The following is a 14,047-nucleotide window of genomic DNA, read 5'->3' as shown; positions in this document are numbered from 1 at the left end:
AAAGTGTTCACTGGTCCTTTAGGTTAAAGGGGTTGGGCAATGGACTAACATTCATTCATATAAAAGCATATGGTTACTGAAACTGGCGACATCCCAACAAACTGTGGGACATGTCTGAGATGCGCAATTACACGATTGCATATGAAAATATTTCATTTATAATACACAATATGCAAAAAACAGATTACATGAACTACAATTATGTTTGTAACTGGATTCACCTTTTCAACTGAACAATTTTCATTATCACCTGAATAAAGTAGAGAGGGAGCACTTGAACTGTCATTGATAGTCCTGAGCTCATTTCAATAGGGGGAGAGAGCAGTAACATTACATTCCTCGCTTGCTGTTGACTAGAATAAAACCAATACATAGTGTACGGCAGAATTTACTTTTAATGATTGCAAAATAAAAAGAAAAAAAAAGATTTTATATATATCCGTTTGTCAACTCCTTTTTCAAGACAAGGATTTAGGATTCTTGCACTTTCTTTTTTTATTCCTCAAAAAATATGTGCATTTTAACATGTTAGAATGTTGGTACATGCAGCATAACAGACATACAGGTTGCACCCAATTCATCAACAATACTGAATGCTGACTAATAGTGACATGATCTAATACACATTCAGCTATGAGGACTTAAGAATGAAAAGTTTAATGTGAATCAACACAAAAAGAACTACAGCTAGTAAGTTCAACTAATTCAATAATATATAAAGTAAATATATAAAGTAAATAAAAATTACATTAATATTTAAGAACTATTAATGTTGTTTAAAAAACTGCATGATTCATGATACTGGCTATAAATAGACAAGAATGATCAATTAACAGAGCGTTTAAATATTTTTTAGTAACTGATGTGTTCAACGCCATTGAAACTTGGATTAATAATGATAAATGCAAAATTTGTAAAGCACATACCTCCTAAGGAGCTTGTTCTTAGCTCTTAAGAACAAGAACCAAACATGGACAACATGCAAGGAACAGGAAAACAAATAACATATGAACTATAAAAGAATACACAAACAGTACTAACAAAGAATAAATTCAAATACAGAAAACAAAGAGGGAACTAAATAACAAGAGCTGAGAGTAAATGTTATTGAAACATATCATGATTATGCAACCCAAACATAATTTAGGATTGCATCAATCTACTCTGCAATCTGAGGTTGTGGACTTCATTTGTACAGGGCAGCTTTACATTGTGGACATTGTTTATCACTCGCGGAACATTTCTTCATTGCCTGAAAATAACAAATTGCAACCTGTGTCAGCCAGAGCGATACTTTATTTTTCCAAATTGATTCCACCTATCCAAAAGAAAACTATTTTATGCATTACTTTTGTGGTTGTTTACATGCAAAAAACTTAAAACAGTTTATTTACCTCATGCATTGATCGTTCTGCGACGACTGGGCACACACCGTCCTCGCCACATCTTTCCGCTGCTTCTTTAGTTGCAGTCCGTTGTTTCGAAATTTTGACAAGAGCAACATCTGATTTGCAGCGACTGTCACTATTAATCCATAGACGTTTTATTTTCAATTTGTCTTTCACTTTTGCATCTGACATTTTCGAGATTAGAGTGATCTCCCGCGTGAAATTTCGTTTCGCGGTGGAAACCGTGAAGGTTTTTGTAAAACCTTAGTCCTAGTTACTAGTTCGGACGTGGCTAGTCGCGAGGCTAGTCAGAGCAGTGCAACCGGCGTAAGTGAGGAGACTAGCTAGTCGGGTATAAGGGGGTTTAGTCGGGACTAGCAGGGGACTAGCTACGCCCGAGCAATGCAACCGGGTCCAGTATATGTTGGTGGAGTCATAGATGTATTTTGAAAACCTATAGCTTTGGCTGTATGTGTGTGTGTAAAACACCACCAGTGTCCCTAACAGAAATTAAGTTTCTGATGTTTGATCGTTCCAAGCTAGACTATAGCTGCATGAGTTCATCATGACGGAATGAAGGAAAGATCAGTATTAACGATGGAACTACGGAACAAATTAATCGACCAAATGATTTATGTGAAATCGGAGACAAATCGAGGTGGAAAAAAATATAATCAGTGCATTCTACTTGTCGAGGGTGGTGGGAATAGGAAACACAACACGTACGTACGTTAATACATCATAATTTTAATGATTTAGGTTTTGATGGAAACAACAATTCTTCACCAAAGTGAAATTTATCCCTCGTAGACGTAGTACGTTCCATTCTTGTAACTTACGCCACATTTTATAGCCAAAAAAAAAAAAGGCCTAAGAAACTGCGTGAAACACCTGTACAGCTGTTGTTTCCTTTGTACTAACAGACGATCGGTGCAGCTGTACTACCACCTCTACGTGCAAGGGGAATCACTCTGCAGACAGGGAAGCTACTCGTTGTACACGGTTGCTAGGAGAGCTGTAATGGACGCCGAAAAATGAACTAGAAAGGAAGCCAACGGGAAGCTTCCTTGACTGACAGCCAATATTTGAGAACAGACCTATGACAATACCATGAGTAGTAAGCTGAGCATCAAACAAACGAAGAAGGATCGCCCACGATCTTCCGGTCTGTGCATACTTGTGTTGTTTCTGTGTTATCGCTCGATCGTTTCAAATCATTTTCAATTCTTACTCCTCAATCTGAAATATATTATTAATATCGTGTAGGTATCATCTGTCAACAAAATATCTTGCAGTTTATTAAGTATAATTCATTAAACAACTTTTTTTTTGAAGTTTAGACTTGAGCTGTTATAGCTTTTACCGGATAAATCCACACACACACACAATCTAGCTGACGCGCCTATTCATGATGGGTGTATATGGTTTGAATTTTTACCACACCTAGTTTCCTCACACCAAAACATTGTTTACTTCCGTTCATTCTCATTTAACACAGAGCTTCACGTTTATGGCTCAAATTAGAATGAGCAACTAAGAAAGTTAAAGATGACACTGTGAATTAAAGCAAATTAGTCATAAGAAGTATTTGCGTGTAAAAATGTAATGTGCACAAATGATTAATCAGTATTAGGTAGGTCGGTGAGTGTGCATGTGTGTGTGTGTGTGTGCAGTGTACAATGTGCATGTGAATACATGGAGAGTAGTTTTAAATGTGGTAGTGAAAAAAAATTCATGTGCATATATATATAAGTTAACATTAAAACCTTTCACTTTAAAAGTATGCAAACTGGTGACTATGATGTTGCTGACTCAAAATGTGTTGGTACAAGGTTATATGAGAAATTATGTATACATTACATATAATGTATACATTATCTCTGACAAACTTTATTCATGTACAAAATTTGTGTAGGTACAGAACTATATCATTACTTCCCTTATATAACTTAGCACGTATTTTGAAACCTTTATGTTAGGAGTTTTATTACCCTGCAAAAATGCACTTATGTAAATGCAAATAAGCAATTTTTTGTAGGGGAGGGTTCAGTTGAGTTAATTTGAGTGTATGTCAGTTTAGTGGTTAAACATTAGCTTTTCAACCCTGCAGTGAAGATAATAAAATCTTAGTTTCAAATCTAGCCTGGAGATACGCATAATTCTCTAGAGAGCTCACAGGGCTTGTGGTTCCCTTCAGACACTCTGATTTTTACCCCCCCCCCCCTTCTTTCCTCCTGAACCCCTCCTCCTCCCTTATACAATCTGCCAACCAATTATGCTGATGCTTGGTAAAACATGTGTCATCAAGGCAGTAAGGACTGTAGGGTTCATTTCCACTAATTCAATTTTCATTTGGTTAAAAGTTGCACTACTAATAAGTTTTATTATTCTCTTTTAAGCATCATTAAAACATGTCTGCATTTCTTGGATATGGCTGACAAATCATATTGTTAATATCAAGCAGTTGGTAAAATTCTATCAAGGATTTTGCTTGCAGTCAATATCCATGGACCAGAAGTAAAGAGGCACTGAAAATAGCACCTATTACCAGTTAACTATAGCATAAAGAGCCTCCTTTTTATGAGAAAATTCCACACCAAGCGGTGACCTAGAATTACATGGTAAATAACTTCCTATGGTAAGGATAATTAGGTCCTGTATTCAGATTTCATCTTAAGGCACATGTGTAACACTTATTCATATGGAGAGGAGGGGTTGTGTTTTGTTCAGCACCCTCCTCACTATAGTGGAAAAACTACTGCTTGGTGGAAACACTTTAAATCTAAAAGCAATCAACCAATCACCCACCAGTAATCAACACTTCCAGTTTGTGAAGGCAGTGGACATGAGATCAAAGGAAGCAATATTCTCACACTGCTGTAAGTTTTAGCAACACAGTGATTCCCACACAATTAATTCATGGCATAAACAATCAGGTGTTGTGAAAAATATTTGTACATCATGACATCTCAGCCAAAATGAAAGAAAATAGTTAAATTGGAAAATAATTAGAAATAATGGTATTTCATTTTTTCTTCAACTTTTTTATGCTAACTGTAACTACTGAAAGATCGCTGAAACTTTAAGTTTATAGTCTTCAATGTATTAAGCTTAAGCTTGATTATGCCCCTGTAGCACATGTGTTGTAAAGAACCTTGCACGATGGATGGAGAACTTGTTCTGGTCTTTCCATTTCCTTTGGCTATCAGATAGCATGGTATCTTGAGCGAGAATGAATCAAGCGGCAGCATTGATCATTTCATCCCACGCTGATATTTCACTTGCCTATTCCAGGTAACTTGTGATAGTCTCTTGCCAGGCTGGGCTCTTTCTGTGTTGCACTATGGATAAGAATGTCGTCCACAATAGCCTCATCACCTGGAATTTCACGAAGCATTTCTGAAATTTTTCTTTAGAATTCCGTGAGATCAATGTACCATAGACACCAAAAGGAAACAGTAACGGCTAAAGCTGGGTTTGAAGGTTGTGAGTAGGGTACTGTCGCTGTGTATAGTCACTAGTACAGAAAAAACTTTAAAACACTACAGCTTGGAAGTAATGTCTTCCAGTATCAAATATGTGATGTTCTGATTCTGTTTCGTACAAATCAGCTCAGGTGTGGATTTGGCCATTCTTCCTTTGACATAGACAAGCGGAGATCAGTAGTCCGTCGGTGCCATTACTTTCTTGATTACATCATTCTGGGTGTGTGTATCTGCAGTCACAAAGTAATGCATCTCATCGTCTTTACAGGGGCTGCCTTGGGCAATACATTTCTACGATATCCTAGTGGTTAAAGCAACGACATTCAAACCCGCTTCGCACCGGTTCGATGCACTTATGATGCAGCATATTACCTCAAGTCGATCAAGCTCTGTAATGGGTACTTGACTCCGTACCCATGATGGGAAGTGTAAGGCAGGGATGTATAGGAGATGAGAGCCAAAATAAGCGAGGGTTCTAACATCTCACTCCCGTACGGCCTACTTTTAACTATCTCATTCAGTCTTGTGTTTAGTCTTATTAAGGCTAATACCGCTCTACTCAATAAATTATATTTCATTCATTTTCTACAATCACAATGATTCCTTTACACTGTGTCTAACTTTTGCGTTAAATTCACATAATATTGTCAGTCTACCTCCCAAGTTATGTAAGTGCGTGTAGTCCGTTATTTCTAGTTTGGATACAGTCGTGACGTAGCCATGCCCTGTCACACGTACCAAGTTCCAGCTTTTCTCTTATTCTATTGTCTTTCGTTGTTCTGTCGCGTGAATGCTAGATAGTTGTTGGGAAGATTTCGAGTCGCATTAGTAGCTGTTTTCTGGCATTTCTTTGAACGTCTCTTCCTCTGCATCCTAGTCAGACGTATCCGCTCTTCGTCCGTATGCCAACTATGCCTATCATCAAAACAACCAAATGACAAGATTTTTAGTTACTGTGCTGCAAAATAGTGGAGTTCGATCTCCCCTTCTATATCCACACAACAACAACAACGTGTGATTTATGTAGCACATGATTACGATTGTTGTTGGTTTAATTATTATCATTATCATCAGCTAGTGTTCTAGGTTTCTTTTATGGACAAAATAATCTGTTAATGTAATGGTTTGCCATGGACTCGAAGTTTGTAGTCGGTGTCCGATTCCGATTCTGAATCGAATTTCAGGCTTCTTAATATTTCCCCAGCATTTTTGTAGTCCCATAGCGAACAGGAGCGAATCTCGCCAGATGTCGCCGTCTTCGATATTTAGTCAAGCTCCTAAACCTTTGAGAATATTATAGCCAGTCTTCCCATTCTTCTATTTGGCTGCGAAGCTAGCAACACAATTATTGCTTACGTCACTTCTACGCAATTAATTTATGGCGTGAACATGAACGTACTTACGTCATGACGTCTGCAATGAAATGCAAGTGATAATGAGGAAAGGATGATGTCTCTTGACTCACACATCCTCTATCAGAAGACTGACAGTTACTCGGGTTTAGTGGTGAAAATCTCGGAAAGGTAACCGTCATCATCAAGCTCAAGCTTGAAATTGTTTGAAGCAAGTTACAAGATATTCATTGACGTTTGTGAAGTCTTACACATGGAACGTTTCAGCTTGAAATGAGTTCTTCCAGGAGTTGCATGAGTCATGTAATACTGACTTTGGCTATGAGATAAATCTCTTCGACATGACTAATTTTTACCTTCTCTCATTCAGAAGTGCAGAACATTGTTTGGGTCTCTGAACGGAGGATACAGAAGAGTGTAAAACGGACACGAGTCTGATACTACTCAAGCCTTGTCTGACGATCTGAGTCTTGGGTTAATTATTTTTGTTGCTGTCGTTGTTGTTGTTCTTGTTGTCTGGCATATCATCCTAATTTGATGGAGGAAAGTGAAAAGGAACAGTTTTTAGGAAAGGACTTGACAATACTACCTCGCACCACATGGAGTTTGGAAAACGTGCATCATGAGAACTTCGGACTCCGTAAGGCGTCCACTCCAGACAGTCATGATATATATTCGAAGATATATCTTCTGTCAACAATTAAGCAAACAAGTAAGCTTCCAATGTTGCATTAACTACACGCGACTTATATCTGTGTGTGTGTGTTTGTTTGTTTGTTTTGTTTTTAAAGAAGTGATTTCGAAGTCTTTCTGGCTGCAAGATTTTTCGTTTTTCGGATTTTCGTCTTTGTTGCATAATTGGCTACTAATTGGCTGATTGTTAGATAGGGTTATTTATGGATAAAAAAACTGGCTGCCCTTTACGCCTGGTAAATTAAACCGAACTGTAAGATTTAATTTTCATTTGGGCCTGCCAGCTTGAATACATGTTGTGTTTCTTCGCTGCTGTTGAGACTAATCATGTTCACGTTATACAACTCTGTTTACTGTGATGCACGACGATTCTTTTCCACTTCAATATTATAAAATACCTATGGAAGCTTAAAACAGGGTATAAACGATTAAGTGCCTTCTACTCTCGCTGAACTGCCCTGTTCTGAAAGGCGTGTAGTCGTGTATCATGTCAATAGGATGTATTCATTGATACGTACCACAACTAGGGTGAAGGCCCCTACTGAGAATTTCTGTTTATGAATTGAACACAAAAACAGCGACAGTGTCAGCCATGGTTAGGACTTTGCTTACCGTCCCTTTTCCCGAAGTATTAATAACGAGCAAACTGCGGAGTGAGTGCGAACTTTAATAGAATAGGTCTGTGTTGGTGAGGTTCGCTCAGTGCCAGCTGGCCACTAAGGCCGTTGCCACAGAACTCTTTGGTGTAGTTCCCTTCTTGAGATTTTGACTTGCAGGTGCTGCTATGTCGATCTGTTTGGTTAGGTTTAACAAGAGTACATGCTGCAAGGATTCAAAATGTTAGACTCGTGTAATGATAATAAAAAAAATTAAGATATCAGCGTAGACGTTTATCAGAGATATGATTTATTGGACAGTATTGTTTATAAACAATCACTTAAACAAGCGAACAAACAAAAGCACTGGCGGGCGCACCGGCCCGCAGCATTAATGAGGGTTTGTAAGAAATTAATCTCTGGTGATATTGATCCAGAGAGCGTTATCATACACCATCGACATCAGGTTATGTCAGTCTCAGACTGCAGCTGCCGGGGCCGGGTTACACGAGAGATGGCTAGGCACTAGCTGCATGGTCTACGCTCAGCGGTCAGCTGCACTGGTGTGGTTGTGGGTAACGAACAGTTTAGTTAACTGCTACGCCTTAGCCATCCAGCTAGCGTGTCGCGACGTTGTGCACCTGGCTCTGGTTACCAGGGTAAACAGTCTGTGCGCCCACTTGGCGTCTGTTGTCAAGAGCTGCAGATCGCTCGGTTTCCGGTCACAGAGAAATACAAGCCGAGGCTAACATGATTGAATGTTGCGTTACGACAACACACACACGCGCGCACGCACAAACACACACACACACGTGCCCGTGTGAGTGGATGGGATTAGGTTTGTTGCAAGAGGCCGTTCAATTCCCTGATAAATATGACGCACCGCAATTGCGACTGCACCGAAAACTCTTTCATACATTGTCATCGCTTGAGGCTCTGAACTCGTCGTTTCATATCGAGGGTAGAAGGCTTTGGGGGTTATTGCCTGTGCAGTTAGGACGTAACGCCCCCGGTTTAACCTTTCATAAAGACATTGTGGTGTGAGTGGAAGACTGCTATTCATAAAATTAAAACATTATATTTAATGCTCTTTCTTCCATCCCCTCTCTCCAACCTTATTAATTGTAGCTTGTTTGTTCCTTATTGTTTTTTTGTTTGCGGCTGTGCTGTTCCGGTTTTGCTCTGGGGGATGTATGTGTGGGTTCCTTTGTTTTGCTTCTTCCCTTTTTTTTTTTTTTTTTTTGGTTATAGCCAGTTCAACCCACCGTCACCACACCAAGGAATGTAATAAGATAAGCAAACGTTAAAGAAAAGTATTATAGACCGCTTGTGCCACAAGGCCTAAGGCAGTGAACTCTCCGTAGCAATCAGGCCGCGGCCGTTGTAAACCGAACCATGTATTACCTGGATTCGGGGTACGTGTTGTCTCAAATACTCTTTTCGTGGTAATGCACCCGAACATAAAGCAGATCAAGTACGGTAGGAAGCTGTGTTTGCCTTCCTATAATCAGCCGATCGATTCGGGAGAGGTTCAAAGCTTATTCACATGGTAGCAGGGCTGGCAGGAACCATATTTCTGTGGTGCCGGATGGTAGACACGTCTCAGTAGTCGACAGGTCTATCTGACGGTCTGTCCGCAAACAAAGGGGCGCCTTTATTCTGGAGTTGTTTGTGTCGCTGCGATATTAGTAAGCAGAGAGGGTGAAGTGCCCCTTTTGATGGTTGACGATGAATAGAATTTGTGATTGACGATCATCGAGTACGTGAGCCCAGCGATCTTTTTGTTGAAGTGGTCGTCGAACTGCCGACAGAATCGCACTCCAGTTTATTCATTTGATTGGCTGCACAGCTACATCGTGAAATAGCCGGGGGAAAACGTCACTGACAAGGTGACGTTCTGTAGAATTCGTTTAGTCCCGAGCGAACGCAACATACCTGTAGGACACGGGACGTCTCGCTCTACAAGAACCGCGTCCTGCAGTCCGCAGCTTGCCACTGCGCGTGCGTTCTGTACGCTGCAACTCTCTTCTCTCAACGTTCTTCTTCTGACCACTGCGTGGATACCTGACTGCACGAACAACATCTGAAGCTGTTATCGGTCGTCGTGGATCGAGGCTTTTCGTCACTTGAAGGGCGACTTCTGTCGATTCCTTTCCTGAAGACGCGGGGGGAAAAATCTTTCATAGAGTGCACACTCAAACCGAAACTGATTGATGTGATCGTGACATTCCTGTTCACATCGCGGTTTGGTGATAATCCCAAACTCGAGTCGGAGGCCCACCTGTACGTGACACCAGATCCGCCCCGCGGCTGCTTACCTCTCCAATCGTCGAGTGGCTCCTTGGTAACCTCAGGACTGGGGCAACACTTTCAGCGTGACGCTCGAGTTGGTCAGCTGCGAATTTATACTGACTATAAGTGGTATGGCACTGTGAAGAACAGAGTTCGCCCTGTGTGTGATGGCACCCAAGATCCCATAACATCACTCTCACTACGAGTCGCTTCGGTGGATTTTTGAATATTTACTTATTTATTGCAATCAAATGGAATAAGGCTTCGCCGAAATCATCTCGTCTGTTGGGACTGTTTCTCGCAGCACACAGGGGAGCGGTTGTTGGTTGTTGCAAGGGAATATTTGTGATTTGTGTCGGAGGCGATCGACTAAGTGATCGAGCTATGTCCAGCAGGAGAGGAAGCAAAGTACTTGGCAACGCCCGCGATCGCCGGATGTCAGTGGTGGCCGGGCAGGCTGGACCTCCTAGTAAGTAACGGTTCCTGCTGTCAGCGATTTTTGGAGGAAACGGATTCCATTTGTTTAAAGACATTCTTCTCCAGACACACTTTTCTCCTCTGTGTGTGTGACAGAAAGAAGGGGATGGGGAAACAGACCCAGTCTGTTGGATGAACCACAGCCATTTCTACACTTTATTATCCACAGGCTCCCTTGGCCCTCCATAGTCGGTGGGATGGGGTGTTTGTGAAAAAGAGAGCATGAAAAACAAGTTTCTCGGGCTAGATTATTTGAAACTAAACAGTCACACTTTTTCTGTTTTGTTTGAAGGTGTACTGTCAGGTAGTTACATTTACAGTTATGGTAAGCCTCATGAAGATGGACTAGAGTTCATGTCAAATGGTTATAGCTTATGAATCTGTTTACTGCTTACATACCTAGAAAGAGAATTCTGTAATGGTGAGCTACACCATACGATGTCAGCTATCATGTCTCACATTTTTTATTGTATGCATTATACTAAATGCTATTGAATAATCTGCTCATCACCTGCATAAATCAATAAACTTAATTGTTCATCTCTCTCTCTTCTCTCTCTCTCTCACATGGCATTTCTAAAAAATGTCAAAGTTTACAGGGTGGTTTACTGGTTGTCCTTTTCCCAACTTTCCTGTCTGCTATCAACCTGTTGATCCATCAATCTTCAAAATCAATATTGCAGATATAGATGCTTCATTTTCACAATTTCTTTTTACTGCATGGCAAAATCATCTGTCTTTTAGCCATATTTGTTACCATTTTGTGTGGGCACTTTAACATGCAAATAGATGTTAATGCTGTCAGATGGTCTGTGTGGAAGGAATCTGAGTAGGAAATAATCTGTTGTTTTGTAATACAATCTTGTTGCTGTCATGACTCTGAAGACCAGTTGTTTTCAAAGCTGATGTCCATCTGATTGCAGATCGCACGAGAAAGAAAAGAGATGGAACACCAGACAAGTCAGCAACCCCATCTCAAGAGGCTCAGGATGAAAACCGGCCACCATCGCGACAAATCATATGGGATGCAGAGATAGAAAAGCTTCAGATCAAGCCAGATGACCTTGAAAAGGTGAGGAAAGACTTCTAGAGACTGTTGTGTTTGATGAGACAAGTTTTATATAAAACTGTATCTAAATGATAAGGTAAGAGACTTCTTAAAAAGGCACGGCTGCATTTATATAAAAACTGAGAAAACATTGAGAAAAAACAGTCTTTTTTTTAGATAAACATCAACAAATTTATTTTCATTTTCATGAAAGAGTAAATATTTTTATCAAAAATATTTGACTAAATACTTTGGAACCCAAGAATGTATATGAATGGATACATTTTTTTTCCTGTCATTTGCTCTTTTGCAGGTGCGAGTGCCCAAGTCACCATCTAGCCCTCCTCCTTCCTTGGTGACTGTGACTGTACGCAAGACAAAACCAGCCTCTGAGCTGAATAAGTCCAAAATAAAACAGTAAAATGGCTTTTCACATTTTTCTTGTTAGGCTTGGTTCATATTGGCAACATTATTAACTTTTTGGTTTACAAGCAGCATCAAGTACTTGTCAATGGCACATTTTTCAACTCAATCACAGCGTGCACCAGCTCACCTCAAGGCTGTTGTTCTATTCCTGCTTCTGTTTATTCTGTTTGTGTACCAACAGTTGTTGCAGCAACCATGAGGGTCAATATCTCATTTAATTCTCTGATGTCGCTGCACTGCTCTCTCATCTTAGCATGCCATTTGATACCCATGGTGTAATTTTGGATGAACTTATTGCCTGTGTGATGACAATTTATTGGAACTTAATGTGAGTAAGACCAAAGAGATGATTTTTGATTTGGGTTGGAATTCTCCACCTAGTCCCGTAAGTGTCATCCACAGCAAGAAGGTGGAAATTGTTCCTGCTTTTAAATACCAGGACACCATCTTCAAGGGGAGACTTTACTGGGATTTCAACACTCAAACTGTCCTGAAGAAGGCTCAACTTTGCCTCATCCTTCTCCATCTCGCAGCTCTTTCTTCAGCTCTTGTATAGATTGCACATAGAGAGTGTGCTGTCGTTCTTGTTATCAATTCTTACCACTTTATTGGTAAAGGACAAGAACATCTGAAAGTGTCTGCAATCCTTTGTGATGGCAGGCATATCCTGTCGAGAGAATTTTTCCAATTATGTGTACCTGCATGCAGGACCAATAGACTGAGGCTGTCCTTTGTTGTTTTGGCTGTGTCTTTTGAGTGGTGCTGAGTGCAAATGAATTAGACATGAATGTGTGAGTCTGTTTGGTGCATAGTAATGTGTTGTGATGTTTTTGTTGTTTTTTATTGAGCTGCTCTGAATTGCCCTCTGGGACAAATAAAGTGTTCTCTTATCTCTTATCTTATTTCAGAATATTTTTGCTATGTTTAGAATATTTGTTTGCCTGACATTTATTTTTTGGATTACAGAGTGATGGTGGCCAAAGCAGCACCACCAGATGCTCCACTGAAACCAATAGACTATTCAGGTGAACTTCTTTCTAAGCAAAGTGATAAAAATTACTAATTTCCATTTAGGATTCTTGTTGTATTCCCTTGCTTTTTGTGGAAGGTATTTTGTCATTAAATACTTGCATTTTTTCTTACTTTAAAATTTTTTTTAAATTTCATGCATTGTATATGTGTGTGTGTGTGCACGCTCGTGCGCATGTGCATATGTGCATGTGTGCATGCATTCAAGGTAAAATGAGAAAGGAGGAAAAGAAAGAGGAGAAAAAAGTGTGTGTAGGTCAGTGGGTGTGTATATGAATGCATGCAAATATTTATAAAAGTAGTTTTTACATTCATGTTTATAACTCTGCTTCACATTTCTCCTAGTTTAAAGCAACTTGAAGATTTTGACTCACAATAAGTTTAACATTTCTGTAGGACATGCTGGACCACGCTATGACTCTGCTGGTCGGGTGATTCACCACAGCATTCTTGGAACTTACGATGAATATCGCCATGAAGCCACTATAAGAGGTGACTTACTGGTAAGATCACATCAGTTTTATATCGGACATTATAATACTTTGAAGATTCCCGATTTTTCTGTATGCTTATTATTGTTTAACAGCAGTAGCAATACACTTTATTATGCTTCTTGTTTTTATCAATTATTATAATTCCTTTGCAAGTTATTCAATTTTTTTTTTTTTGATATCAATACAAAATGAGTGTGACATACACAAAGTAGTGAGAAATATTTTCTGTTGTATTCTAAAGAATATGCCATAACTTATATGTATTCAGTCATTTGCTTACATATTATTTCCAATTAATAATATCACAATAGGGCCTTCATACAGCAGCCATGCCATGAACTGCCCTTCCAGATAGTGCTGAAACGTAAGGGTGTACAGGAGGGATGTGTTAAAGATTTACCTTCTTTATGTTCGTGAAGAATTTTGTTGGGCTTGCTGGGTAGAATGACTTTACTTCATGTTACTATAGTTGTTATTGCTGTTCCTGATACTATTTTTTGTTCTTTTGTGTTGCTTTTGATTTTTGATCTACTTCCACTGAAGAATAGTGTTGGTTGTTGATGGAGGTGTTGGGGGACTTTTTGGTGCTAGTTTATTTTTGTAGATATATATAGATATCTTTCCAAACTGTATGTTACTGCCAATGTGTGCTTTTGTATAAAGTGGAAAAATAGCTGTTTTTTCTTCTTTTTTGTCATTTTCAGAGTTACCTTTATTAAAGGGATTTTTATAATGTTATGTACAGTAATATTATTTGTACTTTTCAG

At 39.4% G+C, this 14,047-nt stretch overlaps 1 protein-coding gene across 3 annotated transcripts in view; it reads left to right on the top strand.

Annotated features, from left to right (window-relative positions):
• The first annotated feature begins 2,364 nt into the window (after window positions 1–2,364).
• The window catches only part of LOC112557447 (MYCBP-associated protein-like), a 28,673-nt gene continuing 16,990 nt past the window's right edge, over window positions 2,365–14,047 (top strand). Inside the window, exons 1-5 of one of the 3 annotated variants that reach the window (XM_025227313.1) lie at window positions 2,365–2,553; window positions 11,207–11,355; window positions 11,645–11,748; window positions 12,724–12,782; window positions 13,183–13,289. In XM_025227313.1, the coding sequence (XP_025083098.1) occupies window positions 2,499–2,553; window positions 11,207–11,355; window positions 11,645–11,748; window positions 12,724–12,782; window positions 13,183–13,289 (474 nt within the window). In that variant the 5' untranslated portion in view covers window positions 2,365–2,498. Of the gene's footprint in view, window positions 2,554–6,355; window positions 6,938–9,097; window positions 10,276–11,206; window positions 11,356–11,644; window positions 11,749–12,723; window positions 12,783–13,182; window positions 13,290–14,047 lie in introns of those variants that run through there. The other 2 variants (XM_025227311.1, XM_025227312.1) reach the window with 2 other exon arrangements.

The sequence above is a fragment of the Pomacea canaliculata genome, linkage group LG2, assembly GCF_003073045.1.
Source record: "Pomacea canaliculata isolate SZHN2017 linkage group LG2, ASM307304v1, whole genome shotgun sequence".
Classification (NCBI taxonomy): domain Eukaryota; kingdom Metazoa; phylum Mollusca; class Gastropoda; order Architaenioglossa; family Ampullariidae; genus Pomacea; species Pomacea canaliculata.
This window is presented reverse-complemented; position numbering and strand designations above follow the sequence as displayed.